This window comes from Marmota flaviventris, chromosome 9, assembly GCF_047511675.1.
Source record: "Marmota flaviventris isolate mMarFla1 chromosome 9, mMarFla1.hap1, whole genome shotgun sequence".
In the NCBI taxonomy this organism is placed as follows: Eukaryota; Metazoa; Chordata; class Mammalia; order Rodentia; family Sciuridae; genus Marmota; species Marmota flaviventris.
The window spans coordinates 17,187,750-17,212,467 of record NC_092506.1 but is presented as its reverse complement, the minus strand read 5'-3'; the positions used below and the strand labels follow the sequence as shown (position 1 = coordinate 17,212,467).

The 24,718-nt window shown below is 34.9% G+C and overlaps 2 protein-coding genes across 2 annotated transcripts; one reads left to right on the top strand and one right to left on the bottom strand.

Annotated features, from left to right (window-relative positions):
• Positions 1-4,976: 4,976 nt before the first annotated feature.
• On the top strand, positions 4,977-5,918 carry LOC114093568 (olfactory receptor 4S2-like). Its single transcript, XM_027936351.2, has one exon. It carries the CDS (start codon positions 4,977-4,979, stop codon positions 5,916-5,918), a length of 942 nt encoding a protein of 313 aa, XP_027792152.2.
• A 9,986-nt stretch (positions 5,919-15,904) lies between these two features.
• Positions 15,905-16,858, bottom strand: LOC114093726 (olfactory receptor 4S2). Its single transcript, XM_027936621.2, has one exon. The coding sequence runs from the start codon at positions 16,856-16,858 to the stop codon at positions 15,905-15,907; it is 954 nt and encodes a 317-aa protein (XP_027792422.2).
• Positions 16,859-24,718: the final 7,860 nt, after the last annotated feature.

The following is a 24,718-nucleotide window of genomic DNA, read 5'->3' as shown; positions in this document are numbered from 1 at the left end:
GTGGTTTTTGTGTAATTTTTAAAAAAGGCAATGTCAAAAAATGTACATGTTATATATTCTAACTCTTTCATTGAACAAATTTTGCTTCTAAAAAATGCAGTGCAATGTAAATACATCACTCACATTTTGCTAATGAAAGTTAAATGTACATTAATTCTTCATACAATAATAGCAGATCAAGTAGGTTCCAGCTTAGATGCTTAGATACTGATCTAGAAAAGATTATTTCCCAGGGGATTATCCAATTTGGGAAAGTGAAAATGAACAGAGAAGTCTATAGCTGCAGAGGCTGAAGATGTATGAACCCAGGGGTTCATTACCCCACAGAGGTACATCACCAACCCTTTATAAAATGTTGAGTCAATGTGTTGCTAACTTTCTCAATAACTTTTAAATCACTGAGTCTAGTCTCAAAATTGAAATCCTCTTGCCTCAGCCTCCAAAAATGCTGGGATTACAGGTGTGAACCACCAAGCCCTGATCAGCTGCTTATTTATAAATAAGCATGTTCTCTTAGTGCATGTAGGCAACATTATTAACTCTCAGATTAAACTGATTTTGAGCTGGGTGCGGTTGCACATGCATGTAATCGCAGTGGCTCAAAGTCAACCTCAGCAAAAATGAGGCACTAAGCACCTTGGTGAAACCCTGTCTCTAAATAAAATTTCAAAAAGGGGGCTGAAAATATGACTCAATGGTCAAGTGTACTTGAGTTCAATCCCTGGTACAAAAAAAATGATTTTGAGAAATTTATCATCTCATTTCTCTCAAAATAAAACAGACCTTCATCTGTTTGACCATAAGTCATATTTATATTTTCTTAAACTTTACCTAACTTTTATATTTATCTTTTCTTAACCTTGACCTAACAATTAATCAACAAAAGAGGGATGAATGGGAATCTCCCCATGCATGGTCAATGTTAAGTCCATCTCTTTTAATGTGTTCAAGGAAGAAATAGTTGAAGGGAAGTTAATTTTTTCAAGTTTTAAATGAAAAAGGATGTCACTATTTTCATCAGCAAAGGCTACACATTAAGTGACATTGTCATGGCTATACCACTGCAAGACTGGCAGTTGATATTGTCATCATATCTCTGTAAAATGCCATTGTTCACCAGACGTGCTCTCTGCGGAACTGGGGAGTCTGAGTTCTTACACACATTGTTCGCGTCCCTCATAGTAATCAAGAGGAGATTCACCGAGGTCCTCCAGTGTGGAGCTTGTAAATGACCTAAGTTACAAATGACCTAAGTTTACAAAGTCACTGATGGAAACTTGAGTACTATCATATGTTTCACTTCCTAGTTTGTGAGACTCATGAATCTGACAGCTGATGCATACCCCCCGCCCCCAATTCAAGAATTAAGTGCAAAGGAACTCAGGAAAGAGTAGTGTTAATAAAATGTATCAAATTGATAACATGTATATTTATTAACAATTTTTCAAATTTTATCAGTTGGGCCCCTGTGTGATGGACAGAAAGAACTGGTGGAAGTACATATTCAAATGGACTGTTGGTATTCCATTGACTCAGTGAGCTTTGGACTCTATGAACTACATCATTTTGAAAGTTTGCACAAATCTAAACATCATCATTTCTTTACTTCTTCCTATTCTTTTTTTTTAATAATTTCTTCAGCTAAAGTCAGATAATGAGAATATGAACAATATATCCTTGATTTTTTTTTTAGTAAAAGGAAGAATGTGAGATGAGTATTAAGGGGAAATGAAAGAAAAAACAAAGAAGCAAACATAAAGTGAAATAAAATAATAGAAATAGGAAGTTAAAAAGCAATACTTTTCATGTTCAAAAGCTAATATTAATTAAGGATTTTACTTAAAAACTAAAAGAATCGTAGGCCACATTACAATTCTAGGAAATGTCAAAATGAATCTGCAGAAACTGTTACATACAGAAACTGTTACATACAATGAAGTAGAAAAGCAGTGAACCCCAATAAAACAATACAATCCACATATTGCAATCAAATAAAATTTCAAAAGAGTAGAATAATTCAATTATTATCAATTAAATAAAAACATATTTCAATATTATTTTATGAAATTACAATTAAATGTGTATATCCAAGATCATTAAAGGAGCAAAGTATGTACTCATAAAATTACTTGTGTTTGATAAATTGTTTTGAATTACATATGGTCCTAAATGTGATAATCAATTGGTTTTAAAATAAAGCAATTACATTTATTTCTGGCTTGGTAGGGTGGGGGAGGTAGTAGGGATTGAACTCAGGAGCACTGACCACAGAGCCACATCACCAGCCCTATTTTGTATTTTATTTAGAGAAAGGGTCTCACTGAGTTACTTAGCACCTCACTTTTGCTGAGGCTGGAGAAAAGATATTTTTTAATCTAAAGAATTTCAAAAGAAACCTCTATATTAAATCTCATTGTAAGGTTGGTGATTTGGCTTAGATTATGGTGAAAGTATTTGAGAAAAGCTCTCCCTAAGGTCATTACAATATTGCATCATTACTTTAAAATATACCTTATAAGTAGAGAAAAGAGCATTCCTTGCCAAAGCTTTGATGGAACCGCAGATTTCATTAGGTGAGAGAATGGAGAAGTCTGATGTCTAGAATCTTTTGTGTTTCGGGTATCAGTTATTTTTAACTACTGGTTATTCACAGATCAATTTCTCAAGAATCACTTATTTCACTTTGGACATTAGCACTAAAATCATACTCAGAAGAAACACCAGGATAAAGCAAAACTCAAGTCCTGCAAAATATTTTTGAGATATCTTTATTCTCTAGCAAATATTGAGTATTTGGTGGCATAAAAATTAGTGCAACAACAGTGTTTTAAATACTTGTAATATATCTGAAAGACATTATTCAAAGAAGTCATGGAGGAGAATATTAGGATGATAATATAATAAAGTGCATCCAGACAGAACTCTGAGTAAGGGCAATACAAGTATAATAAGATGATGCCAGTCATTGCAAAATAAAGTGAGAGGACCTGTCCCATTTTAAGGGATCAGGATGTGGAGGGTTCATTCCTTTAAGTGGTTCTTAATTTCAATTGGTGAAAGACTTCTAAAATTTTGTGGTATGGGCACCAGAGGAGTACAACTAGTGTGTAGATGCTCATTTTCTTCTAAAGCAGTCAAGTCATATAAATTCACAGTTGTTGAAATAGTCTATGATTTGACTTCTCTTATAATTAAGTGCTTCTCAGTTGAGAATAGTAATTTTTTGCTAAAATCAGGACAAAAGCAACAGAGGAAGGACTGTGTAAAAACAGGGACATGTGCCTGACTTTGAATCTGAATTATAGTATTGCTATTATATTATTACCATTATAAGTATCATTAGTGTGTGATGCACAAGAGAAGGTGGACTTTGATGATTAGCAACTCTAACATACAGTCCTGACAAAACCTGTAACTGTTCAAAAGCAGAAAATCCCTGGGACAATGGAGCTGCAGAAAGGGTACCTGAGAGCACCAGGTTCAACAGTAGTGGGAAGCAATGAACTAGATAGATGTTGAAGGGATGGGGTTGCAGAGGCATGGGATAATGACAGGAATCATTTATGCCTATGGCTTGACTTTATTAAGAATCTAATAAACTCCTTTCATCAAAATAACTCCATATTCCCTTTTCTACCTAAACTGAAATTGGTCCCACTAGTGTGTCTGAAATTCCAACATAGAAAATCCACTTAAATTAAATTAAATCTATTTAAATTGAACACCAACCATTTTCTAAACCCATAATAATTGTCTCTAAAGGAGAATTTCTTCCTAAACTATTGAGTTCACTCCAGGCCAGGAGAACTCAAATATTCTGGAAGAAGACTAAAAAATTGGAAGGTTACATGAGGGATGTAGACAATAAAGGGCAGAGACTTTCCTCTGAACATTTTGTTGTTGTTCTTGTTATTGTTACATTTTTCACTTACTAGACAAATGTTAAAATACCAAGCCAAGGTCAATTCTGGGGAATCCTCTATTGTTCTGAGTTTGAAGGTAGAGAAATATCCTGAGACTTCACTTCCCCTCTTTCAAATCAAACAGGGCTCATTGTCTCCACAGACTTCTTTTATTACTTCTTTTTCTCTTTGCTTTCTATCTTTATTCTAACCTATAAGAGGAATTGAATATCAAGGTAGAAATTACTATCCCTATGGTGATAATGAAATTAAAAATCCATCCTTGCAAAAATGAGATAACAAAATCTCTATAATCCTAAGTGATTCACCCCTTTACAGAACCATCATTTCAGAGTCAGGTTTGTGTAACTGTCCTCTTTTTCCTATAGCACCCTCCAGCACTTCTTCACTGTAGGAGCTTAGCACAAACAGGGGCCATAAGTTCATCAACAGAAATATCTGAGGGGAGCCTGCAGAAGTCACCCAGTATTGACATATCAGGAACCCCTGAGTGGAGGTATTGACCAGGTACGGGACCATTTGGCCGTGTTTTCACTTCTGTGATCTAAGTAAGGGAAACTTATCGGATATACAATTGACACCATAATCGCAAACAGAGTTCTACCAAATGTGTTCATTATATCTTTTAAATAATGAGAACTAACTGAATTTTTATCTACAAATATTAACATAAATATCTTAAGATAAACACTTTTTTTAAAAAATGTGTTTCTTTTAGATATACATGACATTTTGACATATTATACATACATGGAGTATAGCCCTTATTAGATATGTGACTTTGTAAACATTTGATGCAGTTTATCTCTCTGTAATTTGTTTCCTGATTTGACATGAATAAATTGGACATATTATAGAGGAAAAATTATCAGAATAGATATAATTTAACTAATTTACAGAAACATGCCAATCAGTAATCAGTACTGATTTTTAAATTTTCAAATACTATGATCATTCAATTTATCCTGAGTTACAAATAAATCTGATAATCTTTCTGATGTTTATTTTCAGGTAATATAGTTCTTTCTAAATTTCACCTGTTGGACTGATTCCATGGAAAAAATAGACAGTGTAACTGGATTCATTTTCCGGGGGCTTTTTCAGAACCAAGAAGTTGAAGAAGTCTCTTTTGTGGTGTTCTCATTCTTCTACACAGTCATTCTTCTGGGAAACCTCGTCATCATGCTGACCATTTTTATGGGGAATCTTTTGAAAACACCCATGTATTTCTTCCTTAACTCCTTGTCATTTGTGGACATTTGTTTTTCTTTGGTCACCGCACCCAAAATGATTGTTGATCTGTTAGCAGAGAACAAAACTATCTCTTTTGAAGGGTGCATGCTGCAAGTTTTTGGGGTGCATTTCTTTGGTGGTACTGAGATCTTTATCCTCATAGTAATGACTTATGATCGTTATGTGGCCATCTGCAAACCCCTGCACTATATGACCATCATGGACAGGGAGAGATGCAGTAAAATATTGTTAGGGACCTGGGTAAGTGGATTCTTCCATTCTATTATCCAAGTGGCTCTGGTCGTCCACCTAAACTTTTGTGGACCCAATGAGATTGATCACTACTTTTGTGATGTCCGTCCTATACTCAAACTTGCCTGCACAGACACCTACATTGTCAGTGCCATTGTGACAGCCAACAGTGGTACCATCACTCTGGGGAGTTTTGTATTTTTACTCATTTCCTACAGTGTCATTCTGGTGTCTCTGAGAAAGCAGTCAGCAGAAGGAAGGCGCAAAGCTCTGTCCACCTGTGGTGCCCACATAGCGGTGGTCATCATCTTTTTTGGTCCTTGTGTGTTCACATACATGCGCCCCAATGTTACCTTCTCAGAGGATAAGATGGTGGCTGTATTTTACACCATTATCACCCCCATGCTAAATCCTATGATCTATACACTAAGAAATTCAGAAGTAAAAACTGCTATGAAGAAACTGTGGGGAAGAAGGTGTTTTGGACCAGTGGGAAATACTTGGGAGTAATAATTTAAACAAATGATCTTAAATTTTCTCAGTCTTGCTTATATACAGTTCACAATGAACAAAATAATGACATAACTAGGTATTCTAGAGAAGCAAATGACAGAAAAAACATATTAATAAAAACTGGATTATCACTAATCATTACTCAATATTAATTTTGTTATTCCTTCATCAGATACTTTTCTAAAATATCAAGACTGAGGAATATTTTTAATGTTTTTTATAGTTGTAGATGTATACAAAACCTTTACTTATTTATCTTTATGTGGTTCTGAGGATAGAACCCAGGGCCTCTCATGTGTTTGGCAATGCTCTACCACTGAGCTTACAACCCCAGCTCCAAAGCTGAAGAATTCTTAAGCACAGAATCTCAGCATTATTATCTTTTCCTCCTTTTTACCCTTTGCCATTTTCTTTAAATGATTTTAAAACCTACTCTGAAATACTTGAGTTTGTTTACAGGGTTAAGACCTGTTCTGGTATATGTTAAGCAATTAATAGGTACTTAAATTTTGAATAGATATCTGGAAAAATGACATCATAGCTAATGCATTTTTATAACAGTCCTACAAAACATAATCACATTTCATTGCAGTAATCTTGGAGTGATTGCAGAGGTGTGAACATCCTATCAAAATAATAAAAAGTAAGCTTAAAGACAAAAGATAGGTTTTTTTCCTCTGGCTTTAGTATTTATTTTCTTTTCTCAACCCTAAAGACCCTGAATAAATATATCTCTTAGTTCATTAATTAGAATATTTCATTAATGTTCTTCTTCTAACTATACTTTATGAGTAGTCTATAGCCAGCAGTGCTTCTTAACATATAGTGACTCCCGGGAAAGCTAGAGAATGACAACATAGCTAAGCCTGACAACATAGACAACTCTGACACAATTAAAAGGTTGAATAAAATTTGCTGAAATGCATGTTTTGGAAAGCATAGTTTCTACAAAGTGTGAAAATCATAGTTTCTTCAAAGTTTGAATTAAATCAAAATTTTTTTCAGCTTTACTGAATCGATTTATTTATTTATTTATTTATTTATTTATTTATGTATGTATGTATGTATGTATGTATGTATGTGGGTTTGACTGGACTCTCTTACCCTATTTCCACCTGTGTGTTCTAGAAAGACTTATACTGCACTAACACTTTCTTTTTGTGCTCAATTCTTGTGGTCTGATGATAGATTTCTCTTTCACCATAAGCCACCATTACCTGAGATAGGTTTGTTTGTTTGTTTGTTTGTTTATTTATTGTGGTGAATACGTGTATCTCTGATTGTCTCTGCTTCACTGTGATATCCACCAGTCTGACCCTGCTTCTCCATACATTTCTGTTAATGGTTGAAGGAGGGAGTGGAACTATGGCTCATGGGAAGCATCATAGTGCTTAAGAGTGATACCTGATGTTGGCTTACTCATAGAATTAAAAACAGATATATAGAAGTCTGGAGATAGAAGTTATAATACATTTATAAACCATGCTCTAGAACCATAACAAATCCATCAGTATAGTCCCAGTTTAGACATTGCATGCAATAGGTCTCTAATGGTACAGAATAGAGGACACAGAAACCAATCCACAAAACTACAACTATCTTATATTTGATAAAGGGGCTAAAAGCATGCAATGGAGGAAGGATAGCATCTTCAACAAATGGTGCTGGGAAAACTGGAAATCCATATGCAACAAAATGAAACTGAATCCCTTTCTCTCGCCATGCACAAAAGTTAATTCAAAATGGATCAAGGAGCTTGATATCAAATCAGAGACACGCCGTCTGATAGAAGAAAAAGTTGGCTACGATCTACATACTGTGGGGTCGGGCTCCAAATTCCTCAATAGGACACCCATAGCACAAAAGTTAATAAGTAGAATCAACAAATGGGACTTACTCAAACTAAAAAGTTTTTTCTCAGCAAAAGAAACAATAAGAGCGGTAAATAGGGAGCCTACATCCTGGGAACAAATCTTTACTCCTCACACTTCAGATAGAGCCCTAATATCCAGAGTATACAAAGAACTCAAAAAATTAGACAATAAGATAACAAACAACCCAACCAACAAATGGGCCAAGGACCTGAACAGACACTTCTCAGAGGAGGACATACAGTCAATCAACAAGTACATGAAAAAATGCTCACCATCTCTAGCAGTCAGAGAAATGCAAATCAAAACCACCCTAAGATACCATCTCACTCCAGTAAGATTGGCAGCTATTATGAAGTCAAACAACAACAAGTGCTGGCGAGGATGTGGGGAAAAGGGTACACTTGTACATTGCTGGTGGGACTGCAAATTGGTGCAGCCAATTTGGAAAGCAGTATGGAGATTTCTTGGAAAGCTGGGAATGGAGCCACCATTTGACCCAGCTATTCCCCTTCTCGGTCTATTCCCTAAAGACCTAAAAAGAGCATGCTACAGGGACATTGCTACATTGATGTTCATAGCAGCACAATTCACAATAGCAAGACTGTGGAACCAACCTAGATGCCCTTCAATAGACGAATGGATAAAAAAATGTGGCATTTATACACAATGAAGTATTACCCTGCATTAAAAAATGACAAAATCATATAATTTGCAGGGAAATGGATGGCATTAGAGCAGATTATGCTAAGTGAAGCTAGCCAATCCCTAAAAAACAAATGCCAAATGTATTCTTTGATATAAGGAGAGTAACTAAGAACAGAGTTGGGTCGAAGAGCAGGAGAAGAAGATTAACATTAAACAGGGATGAGAGGTGGGAGGGAAAGGGAGAGAGAAGGGAAATTGCATGGAAATGGAAGGAGACCCTCAGGGTTATACAAAAGTACATACAAGAGGAAGTGAGGGGAAAGGGAAAAATAATACAAGGGGGATAAACGAAAGACAGTAGAGGGGGTAGAGAGAGAAGAGGGGAGGGGAGGATAGGGGGGATAGTAGAGGATAGGAAAGGCAGCAGAACACAACAGACACTAGTATGGCAATATGTAAATCAATTGATGTGTAACTGATGTGATTCTGCAATCTGTATATGGGGTAAAAATGGGAGTTCATAACCCACTTGAATCAAAGTGTGAAATATGACATATCAAGAAATATGTAATGTTTTGAACAACCAACAATAAAAAATTAAAAAAAAAACATCTACTATAATATAATGAAACATAAAAAAAAAGTAATCAAACTAGGCTGGTAATTAAAATCACTTTGCCATTTTTCTGAACCCATAAGCTAGGATTGTGGGTTTCACAAATATCTGTGTTTTGAATAATTTTCTCTAGTAGTTTTCATATTGTTGATAGAACATCTGAATACTTGCACTTGAAAATCTGGGAACTGATGATTTTGATGTTCTTAGAATCAGGGAATTTGGACCATCCCCAGTGTTAAGAAGTATGAGCAACAGCATTTTATTCCATTAACACACAAGCATAGCATTCACTGCCAGCCTGGCGTTATTATACCATTGCTAAAAAATATGGCAAATTATGACTTTTGTGGTAAACTTCCGATGAAAAAATGTGCCAAACATTCTCATTTTCCAGAAAAATAGTATTTAGTATTGAAAAAAAAAAAACCAGAAATATTTCTCCCTCTATCTAATAGCTAATAGTTATATTTCTCTCTCTGAAACAGCATAACCAAGTGTAAATACATATTTAATCGGTGCTGCATGGGTTATATAAACACATTTCATGTTCCTTCATATTTCATGCCTTTGTTCATATAAGCATGCCTATGAAACTAATACATTTATCACATTTAAGTGTCTCCAGAATTAAAATACATTGTGGTTTCTGAATGAGTATTCCTTAATATTTCAGTGTTTTTACATCTAGTTCTTGTATGCTGCAAATATGATTAAACCAGCAGAGGAAGATGACTCTGATATTGACGCAGGAGGAAAAAGTTACCCGAAGTATTACTGGGCCCAACATAAAGTCTTAAATTAAACCCAGTCAGTGTCAGCCTAGGTCATCTGAACTCCAGTAAGCTGAAGTTCCTAGAGGCACATGAAACAAAATTAAATACTTTTTGTGCAAACCATGAGTGTTAGGGTGGACATTTACACATTGTCATTTAGTCTGTAGATCTAAGGAGAGTAGTGGCAAATATATAATGGGAGGTAGAGGCATGTGCTTTAATTAATAACAATTGTAATAAATTTACTATATGGTACTTTGAAAGGAGTAGTGTAAAAGGTCAAGTTGCACAGACTGGACATAAAGGAGAGCATATTATATGGGTCATTTCTATGATGGAAAAGCACAAAATACCTAAGTATAAAATAACCAATCTATTTCCACTATTTCTCTGATGGAGCATAGATAAGAAAGGCAATTGTAATGTAATGCCTTCCATGGTTGGATCAACTCCCTTTCACCCTCTTTTTTTGTTAAAATTGAGAATGAGTATTAACAAAAGATAAATATAAGCCATATTCAAGTAGATTTCTGAAAGATCTGTATTCTCTCAGGAGAAAAAATGGCAAATTTTTCACAATAAATAAAATTAATTTTGTAGTGAAGGATGTAGCCTACATACACACCAACACTAAGCTATAAAAAGTAATCAACAGAATCAGGTATTTGTCTTCAAGCTGTAGGTATCTGTTCACCCTCAGTTTCTTCATTTGGATAATCTCACAAAAACAAATTGTCATCAGATTGACATTAAAATAGAAGCTGGCTTCATTTTAATATGGTTCTTTTATTATTTACCTCTTCCCATGATTCAAATTTCCTAATTTTTCGTGCAGGACACATGTCTGTGTGTGTGTGTGTATTTGTGTGTGTGTGTGTGTGTGTGTGTGTGTGTGTGGCACTGGGGATTGAACTAGGGGCACTTAACCACTGATTTGCATCCTCAGCCCTTTTTAATTTTTATTTTGAAACAGCAACTTTCTAAGTTGCTGAGACTTACTTTGACTTGCAATTCTCATGTTTCAGCCTCTTGAGTTGTTGGGATTACTGGCATGTGCCACAACACCTGGCCATGTCTGGGTCTTTTTGTGTGAAGAAATATTATTACTGAAATCTTCATCACCCTGTGGCTGTGCACTCCTTGCTACCCTAACACTTTGGTTTCTGGTGCATACAGAGAATAATACTTTGAGTAGATTCAATTCAGTTTCTTAGTGGAAACCATGATACAGGTGATAGAACAACAGAAAATGTCAGTTCTTTGTCTCTTGTACTTGAAAATTGGTGATTTTTCCTACACCTTCCAGAGAAATGAGGTCAAGGGACACAAAATTTCAATGAACATGAGGAGAAAGTTCAGGAGACCCTTTGTATAGCATGGTCACTATATGTGATAACAACATTGTATTCTGGGAAAGACTAAGACTAAGGACATCTATTTTATGCTATCACCATGAAATATGAGCTTTGTAAGTACAATGTAAATGGTATAGTCATATTACATTAACTTTAAAGGCATTATTAATAAAGAATTAAAACACAGTCTAAGTGCATATTTTCCTATTGTTTAGTTTTATTTACTGTAGTTCAGATCTCAAAATGTGAGTGTTTAGGACCTCTTGATTTCCACAAGAGGGGTCTCATCAAGATAACAATTTCCTAAACAAGGACAGGACCACCAAACTATGATCCTGTATAATGATCATTTTAAAATACTATGATGTCAATTATGTCTAGCTTCTTTCAAGATAGAATATGTTCTAGAATTTAAGATCTCAGAGAGATCTAGAGGTCATTTGAACAAGGCTTTTGTATATAAGTTCAGAGAAATAAAGAAATGGAGATTTACTTTTCTAAATAAATGGGCCAATTAACTGAATGGTATTAGCAAGGGAAGTTTGAATTCTTCAAATCTTTGTGATTAATTTTATTTTTAAAATTCCTTACAAAATATGGTTTATTTTCTATTTCTTGTCGGTGATGCAGAGGCTCCTGTAATTAAAAAAATTCTAAGTCTTCTTCTATTTATATGATTGGAAATTGGAGAGATAATCACAGTAATAACTGGAATACACACAGAACATGTTCTGAGGAAGTTTTATACCAAATATCAAAGTTTTATACCAAATATGAAGAATGCCTTGGGGAGTGTGGGGCCAAGACAAGCCGAAGTCTTCACCAGTGCTCACCTCATCTGAAGGATTATGATACCCTGTTAGCTCTCTTCTTATATGTAATAAATTGCTTATGATATCCAACAGTCTTCACGTGTCTGGGAATCCCCTCCTCCAACCCCAAGTACCATCATTTTTCTCAATGAAATATTCTCGACCCTTTTTTTCTTCCCTCAAGGGAACCCCTGTGTCTACATATGAACTGTGCTAACACCCAGTTCTGTCCAAGTTCCTAACAGATGGGTGCTCAGGGAGACTGGCCCCCATCAGAAAGACTTCTACTTCTGTGACATGGTTCCCTTGCTGAAGCTATCCTGAGCTGACATGAGGCTCCTGCACATGACAATCATTACCACCCCAGGGATGATGTCCCTTTTGAACTTTGTTGCCTTTGTAATTTCTTACATCATCGCCCTATTCACCTTGTGGACCTGCTCCTCCAAGTGCCACCTCATAGCCTCTCCACCTGTGGCTCAGACATCCCTGTGGTTTCCACTGTGGTTGTCCCTCTTCTTCACCTTTTTCAGGGTTGATTCTGCCAATGATGGCACAGTGTTTGCTCGTTGACACTATGATTTCCCACTTGCTCAGCCTCCTCATTTACACACTGAGAAAAATAGGCATGAAAAAGGCCCTGAGGAGAGTGTGGGGCCCCAAAAAAAGAAAGTTATTGAAGCCTCTTGTGTTGGTGCCCTTTAAATGATCTTGTTTCCTACTCAGAATCAATGTCAGTAAACCTAGCAGGTGCAAAGGTGGGATGTGCTGTCACCCATAGTTGCAAGCCTTGAAGAGAGAAGACCCCTGGCCACTCTCTTTCAGTTGCTTTGCCTCCCTGAGATTTCACACAAGAGAAGTAGATCAGATGACCTTCTGGTCCCTCCTACCTCTGACATCCTTCAACTTATTCTGTTTTTCCTGAGTCCACACATATCGCCATCATAACACTGTTATCAGGGCAAAGTATACGAACTGTAGTTATGTCCTGCCTTAGAAACAAATACCTTGACTGAAAAACCTGCTATATATAGGGGTGGCCAGCACCTCTACAGCACAGGTTCTTCCTGTCACTCCTATGATTTCAGAGCTGAGCCTGACCTTGAGGCATGAACTATTTCAAGGTCACCACTTGAAATAGGCCTTATCCAACCATTGGATTCTTACTGGGAGTTCCTAAAACCAGGCTTCCTTTCTTAATGGCTCTAAGGTCACTCAGTTTACACAGGGCTCATGGAGGTGCTAACTACGTTCATTCATTTCTTTTCATTGAAGTAAAGAAAAATGAAAGCAATTTCAAAAAAAACGTGTATGTGTTGAATATTGTAGATTTTCAACAAAAATTGTGTTTCTAAATATGTACAATGTGATATAAGTATACCACTTGCGTTTTACTATTAGGAGTTGCTGTAATTAATTATCAGTACCCTATTGGTGGTGTATTTCAGTAATTAGAACATTGAAATTTGAAGATGATCATATATTTGCTTCAAACTTTCAAATTTATCACTATGACTATACTTATATTCTCTTTTTTCCCACATTTTCATTGGTGCACTGTAGTTGTATAGAAAGACGGAATTCATTGTTAAATATTCATACATGCACACAATATGCAATTTGGCCAACATTACTCCATAGTATTTACCCCACACACTCACACACACAACTATCATCCCTTGGTTCCTTTTCTTCATTGATTTCTCTTTGATTTTTAGGAGATCCACCCCTCCCTTTCTTTCTCCTTTTCTTCTCTTGCTTCTATATATGAGAGAATACCTACAACCCTTCACTGTTTGAATTTGACTTGTTTCACTTAGCATGATTTTCTCTAGTTCTATCCATTTTCTTGTAGATTTCATAATTTCATTTATCCTGTGGCTGAACAGGTGTTTATATACCACGTTTTCTTTATCAATTCATCCATTGATGGATACCTAGGCTGGTCCCATAGTCTGGCTGTTGTGAATTAGGCTGCTATAAACATGTGTATGCATGTATCACTGTAGTAAGATGACCTTACTTCTTCAGGATAAATACCAAGGAACTATACACTCATTTAAAAAAACAAACAAACAAACAAACAAAAAAAAAATTTGTAAGTCTTCAAATGTATCCATCAGGTAAATGTACAGCATGGAAAATGTCCCAACCTGTATAATACTCTGAAATTAGAAAAAAAATAGATTAATAAAAACAAATATTACTGAGGTACAATTTGTTAATCTTTACATAAAACATGCAAATAGCATTGAAATTTTTATTATACCTTTCGAACTATTCAAATTCATGTTCCTTTCACAAGTGGATGCTCTGATTTTGGATTAAGAATTGGAAAGAGTCTGAGTTTTCATGATTCTTGTTCAACTCCTTCCCAGGAATCACTACAAATCCTCTGACTCCTCCAACGGACTGACTCAGGAATATTCATAAACAGATTTAACTTTATGAAGTAGCTGGTGAAAACTTGAATACTCTATCATTGTTTTACTTACTGGTCTCAGTGAATCAAAAACATGGCACCTACTACTTCCAAGCAATATCAGACAATCAATTATTTAGTAAAGACATAAAACAAAAAGTACTGGGCTGGGGATGTGGCTCAAGTGGTAGTGCACTCACATGGCATGCGTGTGGCCCTGGTTCATCCCTCAGCACCACATACTAACAAAGATGCTGTGTCCGCCGAATAAAACTAAAAAATAAATATTAAAACTCTCTCTCTCTGTCAAAAAATACTAAAAAAAACAAAGAGTATTGTGGAGAGAAGTTACCAAATGCATGATATTTATTTAATATATGGTTTTGCAAGCTCAGCTCCATTTTAGTTCTCTGGTCAGCATAACACATGGGGTCACATATTCACAAGACCTGTTTGCATTGTATCAACTGGATAGAACACTTAAGTTTTAGGAATATGAACAATTATAAAGTCTCAGCTTCTCGAATTGTTTCCTTGTTTATATTGTAGATTCTTGTAGACCCTTAACCTGTGCCAAATTTATAAGAGTTTCTTTTACAATTTCCATTTGTGCATGAAAAAAAAATGCTCTCAAGGTAATTATCATGAGTTTGTAAAACATTGACTGAGTCCTTTTGAAATTTAAGAATACAGAGGCACACAGAGATCCAGCAAATTAATGTCTAAAGTGGTAAAATCAACACGAATTTGTATTGTTCAAGCACAATGCCTAAACATGTTTTTAATTTCAAATTTGGAATCTTGTGGATTTTTAAACTTTTTTTTTTCTTTACCTTTATTTCTGTGTATACATCAACTCTGTATGTCATTTTTAAGTACTATTGTTCATATTCCACACCCAGCCACAGACACAAACCCAAGAATTGAATCTAATCTAATCTAATCTAATCTTTTTTCTTTTTCCAGCTTGGGTGTTATCTCCTTGACATTCTGCAAACACTTCCACTCTCAGGCCAGCCTTACTATGTTTAGTTTTCTCCATCTTTTGGAGAATTTAAATTAGCAAACTGAGCTTATGTATTCTACAATCCTTGTAATATGTACATATGAGAGCTTAATATGTACCAATCAGAGATCAAAATCATAGAAACAGCATTAAATAATACTTCTTAGCATATTCTCATTATAAAATACAAAAATATGAAATGGAAAAGAAAATAATGATTCTAAACATAATCCTCCTTATGATTCTTAGTAACAGGAATACTTCATCATACAGATTTAAATAAATTACCTGATTACAAAGTAAGTACGATAATATCGATCATACTTTTCCTCTGTAAAATATGTAATTCTTTCATTTGTTCATCCCTCAAATCCTGTGACTTTGTTCTAATGATCTTCACTGTACAGAGGAGTTAATCAGAGTGGAGAAATTTTAAGATAACTCATAAGACCACTGGGCTTTAATTAATACTTCCAACTATTTGCTATTGGTCCAAACCAACTTCTTGCCCCACAGTTTCTTCATAGCATTTTTTACTTCTGCATTTCTCAGTGTATAAATTAGAGGATTCAACATTGGAGTGATAATGGTGTAAAATACAGCCACCATCTTATCCTCTGAGAAGGTAGTGTCAGGCCTCATGTACATAAAAGTACAGGGACCGAAAAAGATGATGACCACTGCAATGTGGGAGCCACAGGTGGACAGAGCTTTGCGTCTTCCTTCTGCCGACTGCTTCCTCAGAGACACCAGAATAACACTGTAGGAGATGAGCAAGATTACAAAGCTCCCCAGAGCAATGGTACCGCTGTTGGCTGTCACAACAACACCAACAATATAGGTGTCTGTGCAGGCAAGTTTGAGAACAGGGTGGACATCACAGAAGTAGTGATCAATCTCATTGGGTCCACAAAAGGGTAATTGGACTACCAGAGCCACTTGGATAATGGAGTGTATGAACCCACCTACCCATGTCCCCAGCAACATTTTATTGCACCTTTCCCTGTCCATGATGGTCATATAGTGCAGGGGTTTGCAGATGGCCACATAACGATCATAGGCCATTACAGTAAGGATAAAGATCTCAGTACAACCAAAGAAATGCACTCCAAAGAGTTGCAACATGCACCCCACATAAGAGATAGTTTTGTTCTTTGCTAATAGGTCAACAATCATCTTGGGTGCAGTGACGGAGGAATAACAAATGTCTACAAAAGATAAAAAGTTGAGAAAGAAATACATAGGAGACTTGAGTAGGTTGCCCGTGCAAACTGTCAGCATGATGGTGAGGTTTCCCAGAAGAATGACTGCATAGAAGAATGAGAACAGCACAAAGCAGACTTCCTCAACTTCTGGGTTCTGAGAAAGGCCCCAGAAGATGAATTCAGTTACATTGCTTATTTTTTCCATGGAATGAGTCCATGAGGCCATGTTCCCCAGAGATAAATTACCTGAAGGACACATGGAAAGTACCATCATCATTTATTTCTAACTCAGAACAAATAGATATTTCTAGTACATGTTAATAGAAAAAAGTGTGATTACTCCTGATTGGTATACACATGTGAAAATGAATTGCATCTTTTCCATTATGTTACTTCTATATTATATCTATTTTCTTCACTTCAGATGAAGAAACAATGTCCAGAGAGATAATTTAAATCCCCTGAGTCTCACTTGTTACCAGGTATATTTCCTCCTTTGCTGTTTATTAAGGTTTATTTACAAATTTGTTTTTTTTTGTTTATTTTACTTGTTATTGATGCATATTATTTTTACAGAATTGTGAAATTCATTGTGGCATATGTGCATTTACATGAAAATGTAATTTGATCAAAATAGTTTTTATTTTTTATAAAGCACTAAATTTTTGAAACAATATCTGTTTGAGGAAATAGTAATGTTTGTATACAAAAAAATAGTTTTTCTTTATTTTTGATGTATAAGTAAAAACATGACCTCACTTTCCTTGCTGAGTATTTACATGCCTATTCACAATATCCATCATGAGTCCTCAAATACTTGAGCCTAGAAACTTCCGCAGGTTCTCCTCCTTATGAACCTGGATCTTGTCTAAATTACTTCATAGCCCCTTATTTGGCATCAAGCTCCAGATGTGGTGTGAAGTAATAGAAAGAGAATCAAAACCATGCAAATTAGACTCTGAAGTGAGGCTGTTGTAACATAGATACATCATTTAAATTCCCAGAGAATCCATTATCTCATTTGTGAAATGACAGTGTTCCAGTCTCACTATCACTTATCACGATAGCACTTATTTCCACTGTGAAATTAAATCACTTCTATAATCATAGATTAGCCAAAACACCATTTCTCTCTTAACTGATTCAAAGTAAAAGTAAAAATAAAAAAGAAAAGAAAAAGGCTGCATTCAGTTCATATTTTTTGTGTGTATCCTTCTGATATGTCCTGTTTGGGAGAATTCAATATTTCAGGAAGAGATTACCATTGAATGTTAATTAAAATTAAGAACAGGGGAAAGTATTATTTAAATAGATGTACATTCAGTAGTGGAATTCCAGACACACTAGTAGAGATTACTGGTATGTGTTAGTGGAGACATGTATGTGGAATAATTGTAAAGGGGTTTTCTAGATACTTCCTCAAATCAAGCTGAGCACATAAATGCTTCCTCTCTTTCCAGACTGTGCTACCGAGAACATATCCCTTCGATCCACTGAGTTCAGTGTTCATGACTTCTGAGCTCTATGCTGAGAGCCCACTCATTGCCTCTATTGTGCTTGGTACTTCCAGCTTTGGGGAAATTGAAGGTCAGTGTTCCATCAAGGTTGTGTGCTGGATTTGGTAGTCATTATGAGTTCTGCCTTCTCTGGGGCATTACAAAATGCTGATAGCAATAACAGCAATGGTAATAGCAACAATGTAATTCAAATTTGGGATCAAGCACATTCCCTGCTATGTTCATACTCCTTTAGTTTGTCTACTGATTTTAAAAACAGCCTATTCTCCAGTGAGAATTTACTGCAGATCACATCATATCAGTCTTGGCAAATATCACCTACATTGGTTGGTTCTCCAAAACAAACCAGGCACAAGCTGAAGAACTATCCCCCTACTATCCAAAACACAAGGCCCTAGAGGAAACCTTACCTCTCTTTAAACCAAACCACATCTCAAGGATGCAGTCTTCAACTTGCTGAGTATTTGAAACCTGACACCACAGTATCCTTTGCAATGATTGATATTTTTCTATTTGTGACACTCATGACACCCTATCTCACAGTCATGTACAGAAAACATTTTATCTTATCATCTTAATAATTTCATTCTTCATTTACTTCAGGAAGCCGTGTATTGCAATTTTATTATAAATTTACAAAATCTAGCAATTTAAATGAATTACCCTTTCCAACAAACATTCTGTATTCATTTTAAAAGAAAAAGAAAAGTCTCACCTGTATTTTCCAGTGCTTGAATTTGCTTTATTTTTCTATCTCTTCCTTAGATAACGCGGGTACAGCAGATCAAATTAAAAGAAGAGTGATACCTGAAAAATTGCTTTGTAAATGGTTAGCACTAGAGAATCACAGATACCTTAAATTCAAAAACTGGTAGAAGTCAGTCTTTGTTTTTCCTGATTCTCTTACCTACTTAAACCTGCAGTTTCGTAGTAACTTTGACAATAAATTCTCTTTTTTATCTACTTCTTATAGGGACTCCTTAAAAAGAACACAGCAAAATGATAATGACCTTTGGGAAAGCTTTTCCCCAAAGTCTTCCTCCATAGTCAAAAACAAATTACAGACCTAACAATGAACTTTAATTTCCAAGTTTCTGTAATTAAAAAATAAATAAATGAATAAATAAATAAATAAACAAATAAATAAATAAAAACACAAATTTAGAAGTCAGTCAATTATCAGATCATAATGCCAACTCAAAGCATAATGCTAATACAAAATAAGTTGTCAAACAATTTTTTTTTATGATTTTATACTTTTTTCTTTGGTTCCATGTGGTTCAATGTGTGTACTAAATAGTACACACTTAATATACCATATCAAAATATATATGTTATTGATAGAACTTTAAATGTTCTACTCTTTTTTTCTTTTTTATAAATTTGTTCTAAGAAAATTTTGTTCTAGTTAGTTATACCTGACAGTAGAATGTATTTTGACACATTGTATACAAAGGGAGCATAACTTCTCATGGCTCTGGCTGTACATGGTGGCATTCTGCACTCCTTCCTATCTCCACAGCCCCAATCCTCCCCTCCCTCACTCAACTCTGCACAATCCAAAGTTCCTTCATTTTTCTCTACCCATCCCCACTATGGATCAACATCTGCTTATCCGAGAAAACATTTGGACTTTGGTTTTTTACAATTAGCTTACTTCACTTAGAATGATATTCTCTAGTTCCATCCATTTACCTGTAAATGCCATAATTTCATTCTTCTTTAATGTTGAGTAATATTCCATTGTGTACATGTACCACATTTTCTTTATGCATTCATCTTGTTGAAGGGCATCAAGGTTGGTTCCATAGTTTGGCTATTCTGAATTGAGCTGCTAAGAACATTGATGTGGATTATTATTGCTTGTATTCTTAATAATTGCCAATCTGACTGGGGCAAGATGAAATCCTAGAGTAGTTTTGATTTGCATTTCTCTAATTGTTAGAGATTATGAACAATTTTTATATGTTTATTGACTAATTGTTTTTCTTCTTCTGTGAAGTGTCTGTTCTGTTTTTGAGTTATTTAAATAGCCTGTAGGTTAGTGTTTTATCTGAGGTGTGTTTGATGAAGAAATTCTACTATACTGGAGGCTCTCCTTATGTCATTGATTTTTCCTTTCCTGAGAACAAACTTTTTAGTTTGAATTTGTCCCAATTCTTGATTCTTAATTTTACTTCTCATGTTTTAGGAGTCTTTTTAAGGAAGTCAGATCCTAAGCCAACATGATGACGATTTGAGCTTACTTTTTCTTCTATTACGTGTAGGTTCTCTGTTGTAGTGCCTAAGTCTTTGATTCACTTTGAGTTGATTTTTATGCAGGGGGAGAGAAAGAGGTTAATTTCATTTTGTTACATGTGGATTTCCAGTTTTCCATTTGTTGAATAAGCTCTCTTTTCTCCAATGTATGTTTTTGCCTAGTATGAGATAACCTCATTTATCCAGGTTTTTCTCTGTATCTTATATTTTGTTGCCAACACCATGGAGTTTTTGTTACTACTGCTCTATAGTAGAGTTTTAGGTCTGTAATTGTGATGCCTCCTGCTCCACTCTTCTTGCTAATGATTTCTTTTGCTATTCTGGGTCTCTTATTTTTCAAATGAAGTTCATGATTGTTTTTTCTAGTTGTGTGAAGAATGTCATTTGGATTTTAATACGAATTCCATTAATTCTGTATAACAATTTTGGTAGTATGGCCAAATATTTCTTTTTAATTTTAGTTGTAGATGAAAACATAATACCTTTATTTTATTTTTTATGTGGTGCTGAGGATGGAACCCAGTGCTTCACGTGTGCTAGGTGAACATTCTACCACTAAGCCACAACCCCAGCCCCAGTATGGCCATTTTGAGAATATTAATTCTGTCTATCCAAGAGCATGGGAGATCTTTCCATCTTCTAAAGTCTTCTTCAATTTCTTTCTTTTGTGTTTTGCAGCTTTTATTGTAGAGGTCTGAAGTTTTTATTGCGTTAGTCTGAAGTTTTGTTTCCTCGATGTGTCTTTGTCTGATTTTGGTGTCAGGGTGATACTAGCCCTGTAGAATAAGTTTGCAAGGGTTCCCTCCTTTTTTTCTTTCATGGATTAACTTGAGTATTGGTGTTAATTCTTCCCTGAAGGTCTTGTAGAACTTGGCTGAGAATCTGTATGGTCCTGGGCTTTTCTTGGTTGGTAGACTTTTGATGGCATCTTCTATTTCATAGCTTGAAATTGGTCTGTTTAAACTACTGCTTTTGGTGTTGATTTGTTTTTCTTTTTGTAGGGCTTTGAGATGTAATGTTAGGTCATTTATTTGTTGACTTTTTATTCAACAGCATGCTATTTCATCTCCAGGTGTGATTATGATTAATTTCTAGTTTTATTCCTCCTGATCCAGTTTGTGTAGATCATATGACTCTAGAAATTTGTCGATAAGTTTAAGGTTTCCTATCTTTGTTTTGGAGTATAAATTTTCAAAATAGTTTATAATTATCTTCTGCATTTCAGTAGTGTCCACTGTGATATTTCCTTTTTTCATTGCAAATTTCAGTAATTTGAGTTATCTCTCTCCTTCACTTTGTTAGCATGACTAAGGGTTTGTCAATTTTCTTTATTTTTTCAAAGAACCAACTTATTGTTTTGACAATTTTTTGAATTGTTTCTTTTGTTTCAATTTTATTGATTTTAGCTCTGATTTTAATTATTTCCTGTTTTCTACTGCTTTTGGTGTTGATTTGTTTTTCTTTTTCTAGGGCTTTGAGATGTAATGTTAGGTCATTTATTTGTTGACTTTTTATTCAACAGCATACTATTTCATCTCCAGGTGTGATTATGATTGATTTCTATTTTTATTCCACTATTATCTGATAGAAGACAAGATATTTGTGTTTTTTGTTGTTGTTGTTTTGGTATTTTCTGAGAATTGCTTTATGACATAACATATGGTCTATTTTAGAGAAGGATCCATGTGCTGCTGAGAAGAATGTATATTCACTCACTGAAGGATGAAATACTCTATATATGTCTATTAAGTCTCAGTCATTGATTCTATTATTTATTTCTATAATTGGTTTAGTTTTGATTTGGTTTGAAAGATGTATACAGTGGTGAGAGAGGTGTGTTAAAGTTACCCAATAATACTGTATTTGTGGTCTATTCAATTCTTGAAATTGAGAGGGTTTTTTTATGTATATAGATGCTCCATTGTTTGGGGCATATATATTCATGATCATTATGTCTTGTTGATATATGTTTCCCTTAAGCAGTAAGAAATATTCTTGTTTATCCCTTCTGACTAACTTTGGTTTGAAGTCCACTTTGTCTGATATGAGAATGGAAGCCCCTGCTTATTTACACTGCTCATGTGAGTGATGTTTTTCCCCAAACTTTCACTTTCAGTCTGTTATTTTCTTTTCCTATGTGGTGAGTGTCTTAAAGACAGCATATTGTTGGGTCTTTTTTTTTTTTTTTAATTCAATCTGCCAATCTATGTCTTTTGATTGATGTGTTTAGGTCATTAACATTCAGGGTTTTTATTGAGATATGTGTTGTATTTATGGCCATATTTGTTTATTTTTGGATTTAACTTGACTTAGTTTCTCCTTTGATTGACCTTTTCTTTAGTGTAGTTCCTCCCTTTGCTGATTTTCATTTGTTTAAAAAAAATTCTTCCTTATGGAATATTTTGTTGAGAATGTCCTGTAAGTGTAGGCTTTCTAGTTGATAGTTAACTTTTGTTTATCATGGAATGTTTTTATTTCATCTTAAAATCTGAAGCTTAATTTTGTTGGATATAATGTTCTTTGTTTGCATTAATTTTCTTTCAGAGCTTAGTATATGTTATACCAGTACCTCTTGGCATTGAGGATTTGGGTTGAGAAATCAACTGAAACCTGAATTGGTTTCCCCCTATATGTAATTTATTTATTTTTTTCTATTGTAACTTTTAAAATTCTATTGTTATTGTCATTACAATATGGCTTGGTGTGGGTCTGCTGTAATTTTGTACATTTGGGGTCATGTAAGCCTTTTATGGTTATTTTTTCATTTCTTTCTTTATATTTTATAAATTTTCTGATATTATGTCATTGTAAAGATCATACATTTCTTTGGTTTGTATCTCCATGCCTTTGTCTAGTCCAATAAACCTTAAATTTGGTCTTTTCATGTTATACCATATTTCTGGGAAGTTCTGTTCATGGTTTCTTACCATCTTCTCTGTGCTGTCAACTTTATTTTCAAGAGTATATATTTTGTCTTCATTGAATATGTTTCTAAATGATCTATTGGTGATACTTTCCATTCAATTTTTAATTTGGTTTATTGTTTTCTTCATTTCAAGTATTTCTGCTTGATTGTTTTTGTATAATCTTTGCCTCTTTATAAATTGATCTTTTACTTCCTGGGTTTTCTCTCTGATATCCTGTATTTCAAAGATCAGTCTAACTATGTATTTCCTGAACTCCTTCTCTGACATGTCTTTGACTGCATTGTCTATCTATGAATTCTATTGTTGGAACTTCTTGGTTTGTTTTAAGTGCTTTGTTCCATTATTTTTTCCTGTTGTGTGTGCATCTTCCGATCTAGTCTAGTGGTATGGATTTGAGGCAGCACAGCTTCTATCCTGAAGTTTTATAATGTCCCCAAAGGCTTCCAGTATGTCACCTTTAAAAGGGAGACCAGTATTAAGAGCACCCAATGAAACAATATACAACCTGAAACCAAATAGCTCCTATTAAGTCATATACAGTTTTATCACAATAGACAAAAATGATATCTTTGATTATTAACAATATAATAGTAAGTTTACTACAAGGGTTTACCATTTATAATGATGGATAATGAGGGAACAGACATAGTTTCAGATGTGATATTCATGAAGGAGGGTAGAAGATAGAGGAAAACATTTATAGTAAGAGCAAGAAAGGAATTAATAGAGGTTGAATGTTAGTATGAGAGCAGTGAGAAAGAGAATCCAGGGAGACAGATAGGAGAGAAAAAATATAGAGATAGATTTTTTTTAAAAAAGTAAAAATATAAGAATATATAACAAAACTGTAGCATATTATTCAGATATCCTTTTCCTCAATAAAATGATGTGTGAAAAATATTTGATTCAAAATTCTTAGAAGTGTGAGAGACGGGGAAAAATTTAAAAAATAAAAAATAAATAAAATTTGAAAATAATAAATAAAAATAAAAGAAAGTCTCAATGGAAAGTTGAGCAATTGCTTCTGTTAACTCTCAAACGTTTTCTCAGCTTCCCTTCTCCATGGATATGTGGGTTTATCTGAAGTTTCATGTTAGCTCCAGTCCAATGGGTGCCAGACCATTTGGCTGGATGAGCTGATAGATAGCAAGAAGTTCTCACACCCTCTTCCAGTCTTTCCACCCATTGTAGCTGGCCCCTTATATTTCCATGGACTTTAAGACTCACTGAGCTGGAGAGAGCCCAGTTTTTTCCAGTTTCTCTAACCTATATTTCCTCTGTGGCATTGCCCCTATTCTCTAGCTTCCCATAGGTCTGCCAGACCCTGACTGACTCACGCAATCCCAGATGCAATCTGACAGACCTGGGCTTCAGCTTCCCCAG

Excerpts from the sequence above, each read along its gene's own strand:
- LOC114093568 (XM_027936351.2), top strand. The coding sequence starts at position 4,977 with ATGGAAAAAATAGACAGTGTAACTGGATTCATTTTCCGGGGGCTTTTT.
- LOC114093726 (XM_027936621.2), bottom strand. The coding sequence starts at position 16,858 with ATGGCCTCATGGACTCATTCCATGGAAAAAATAAGCAATGTAACTGAA.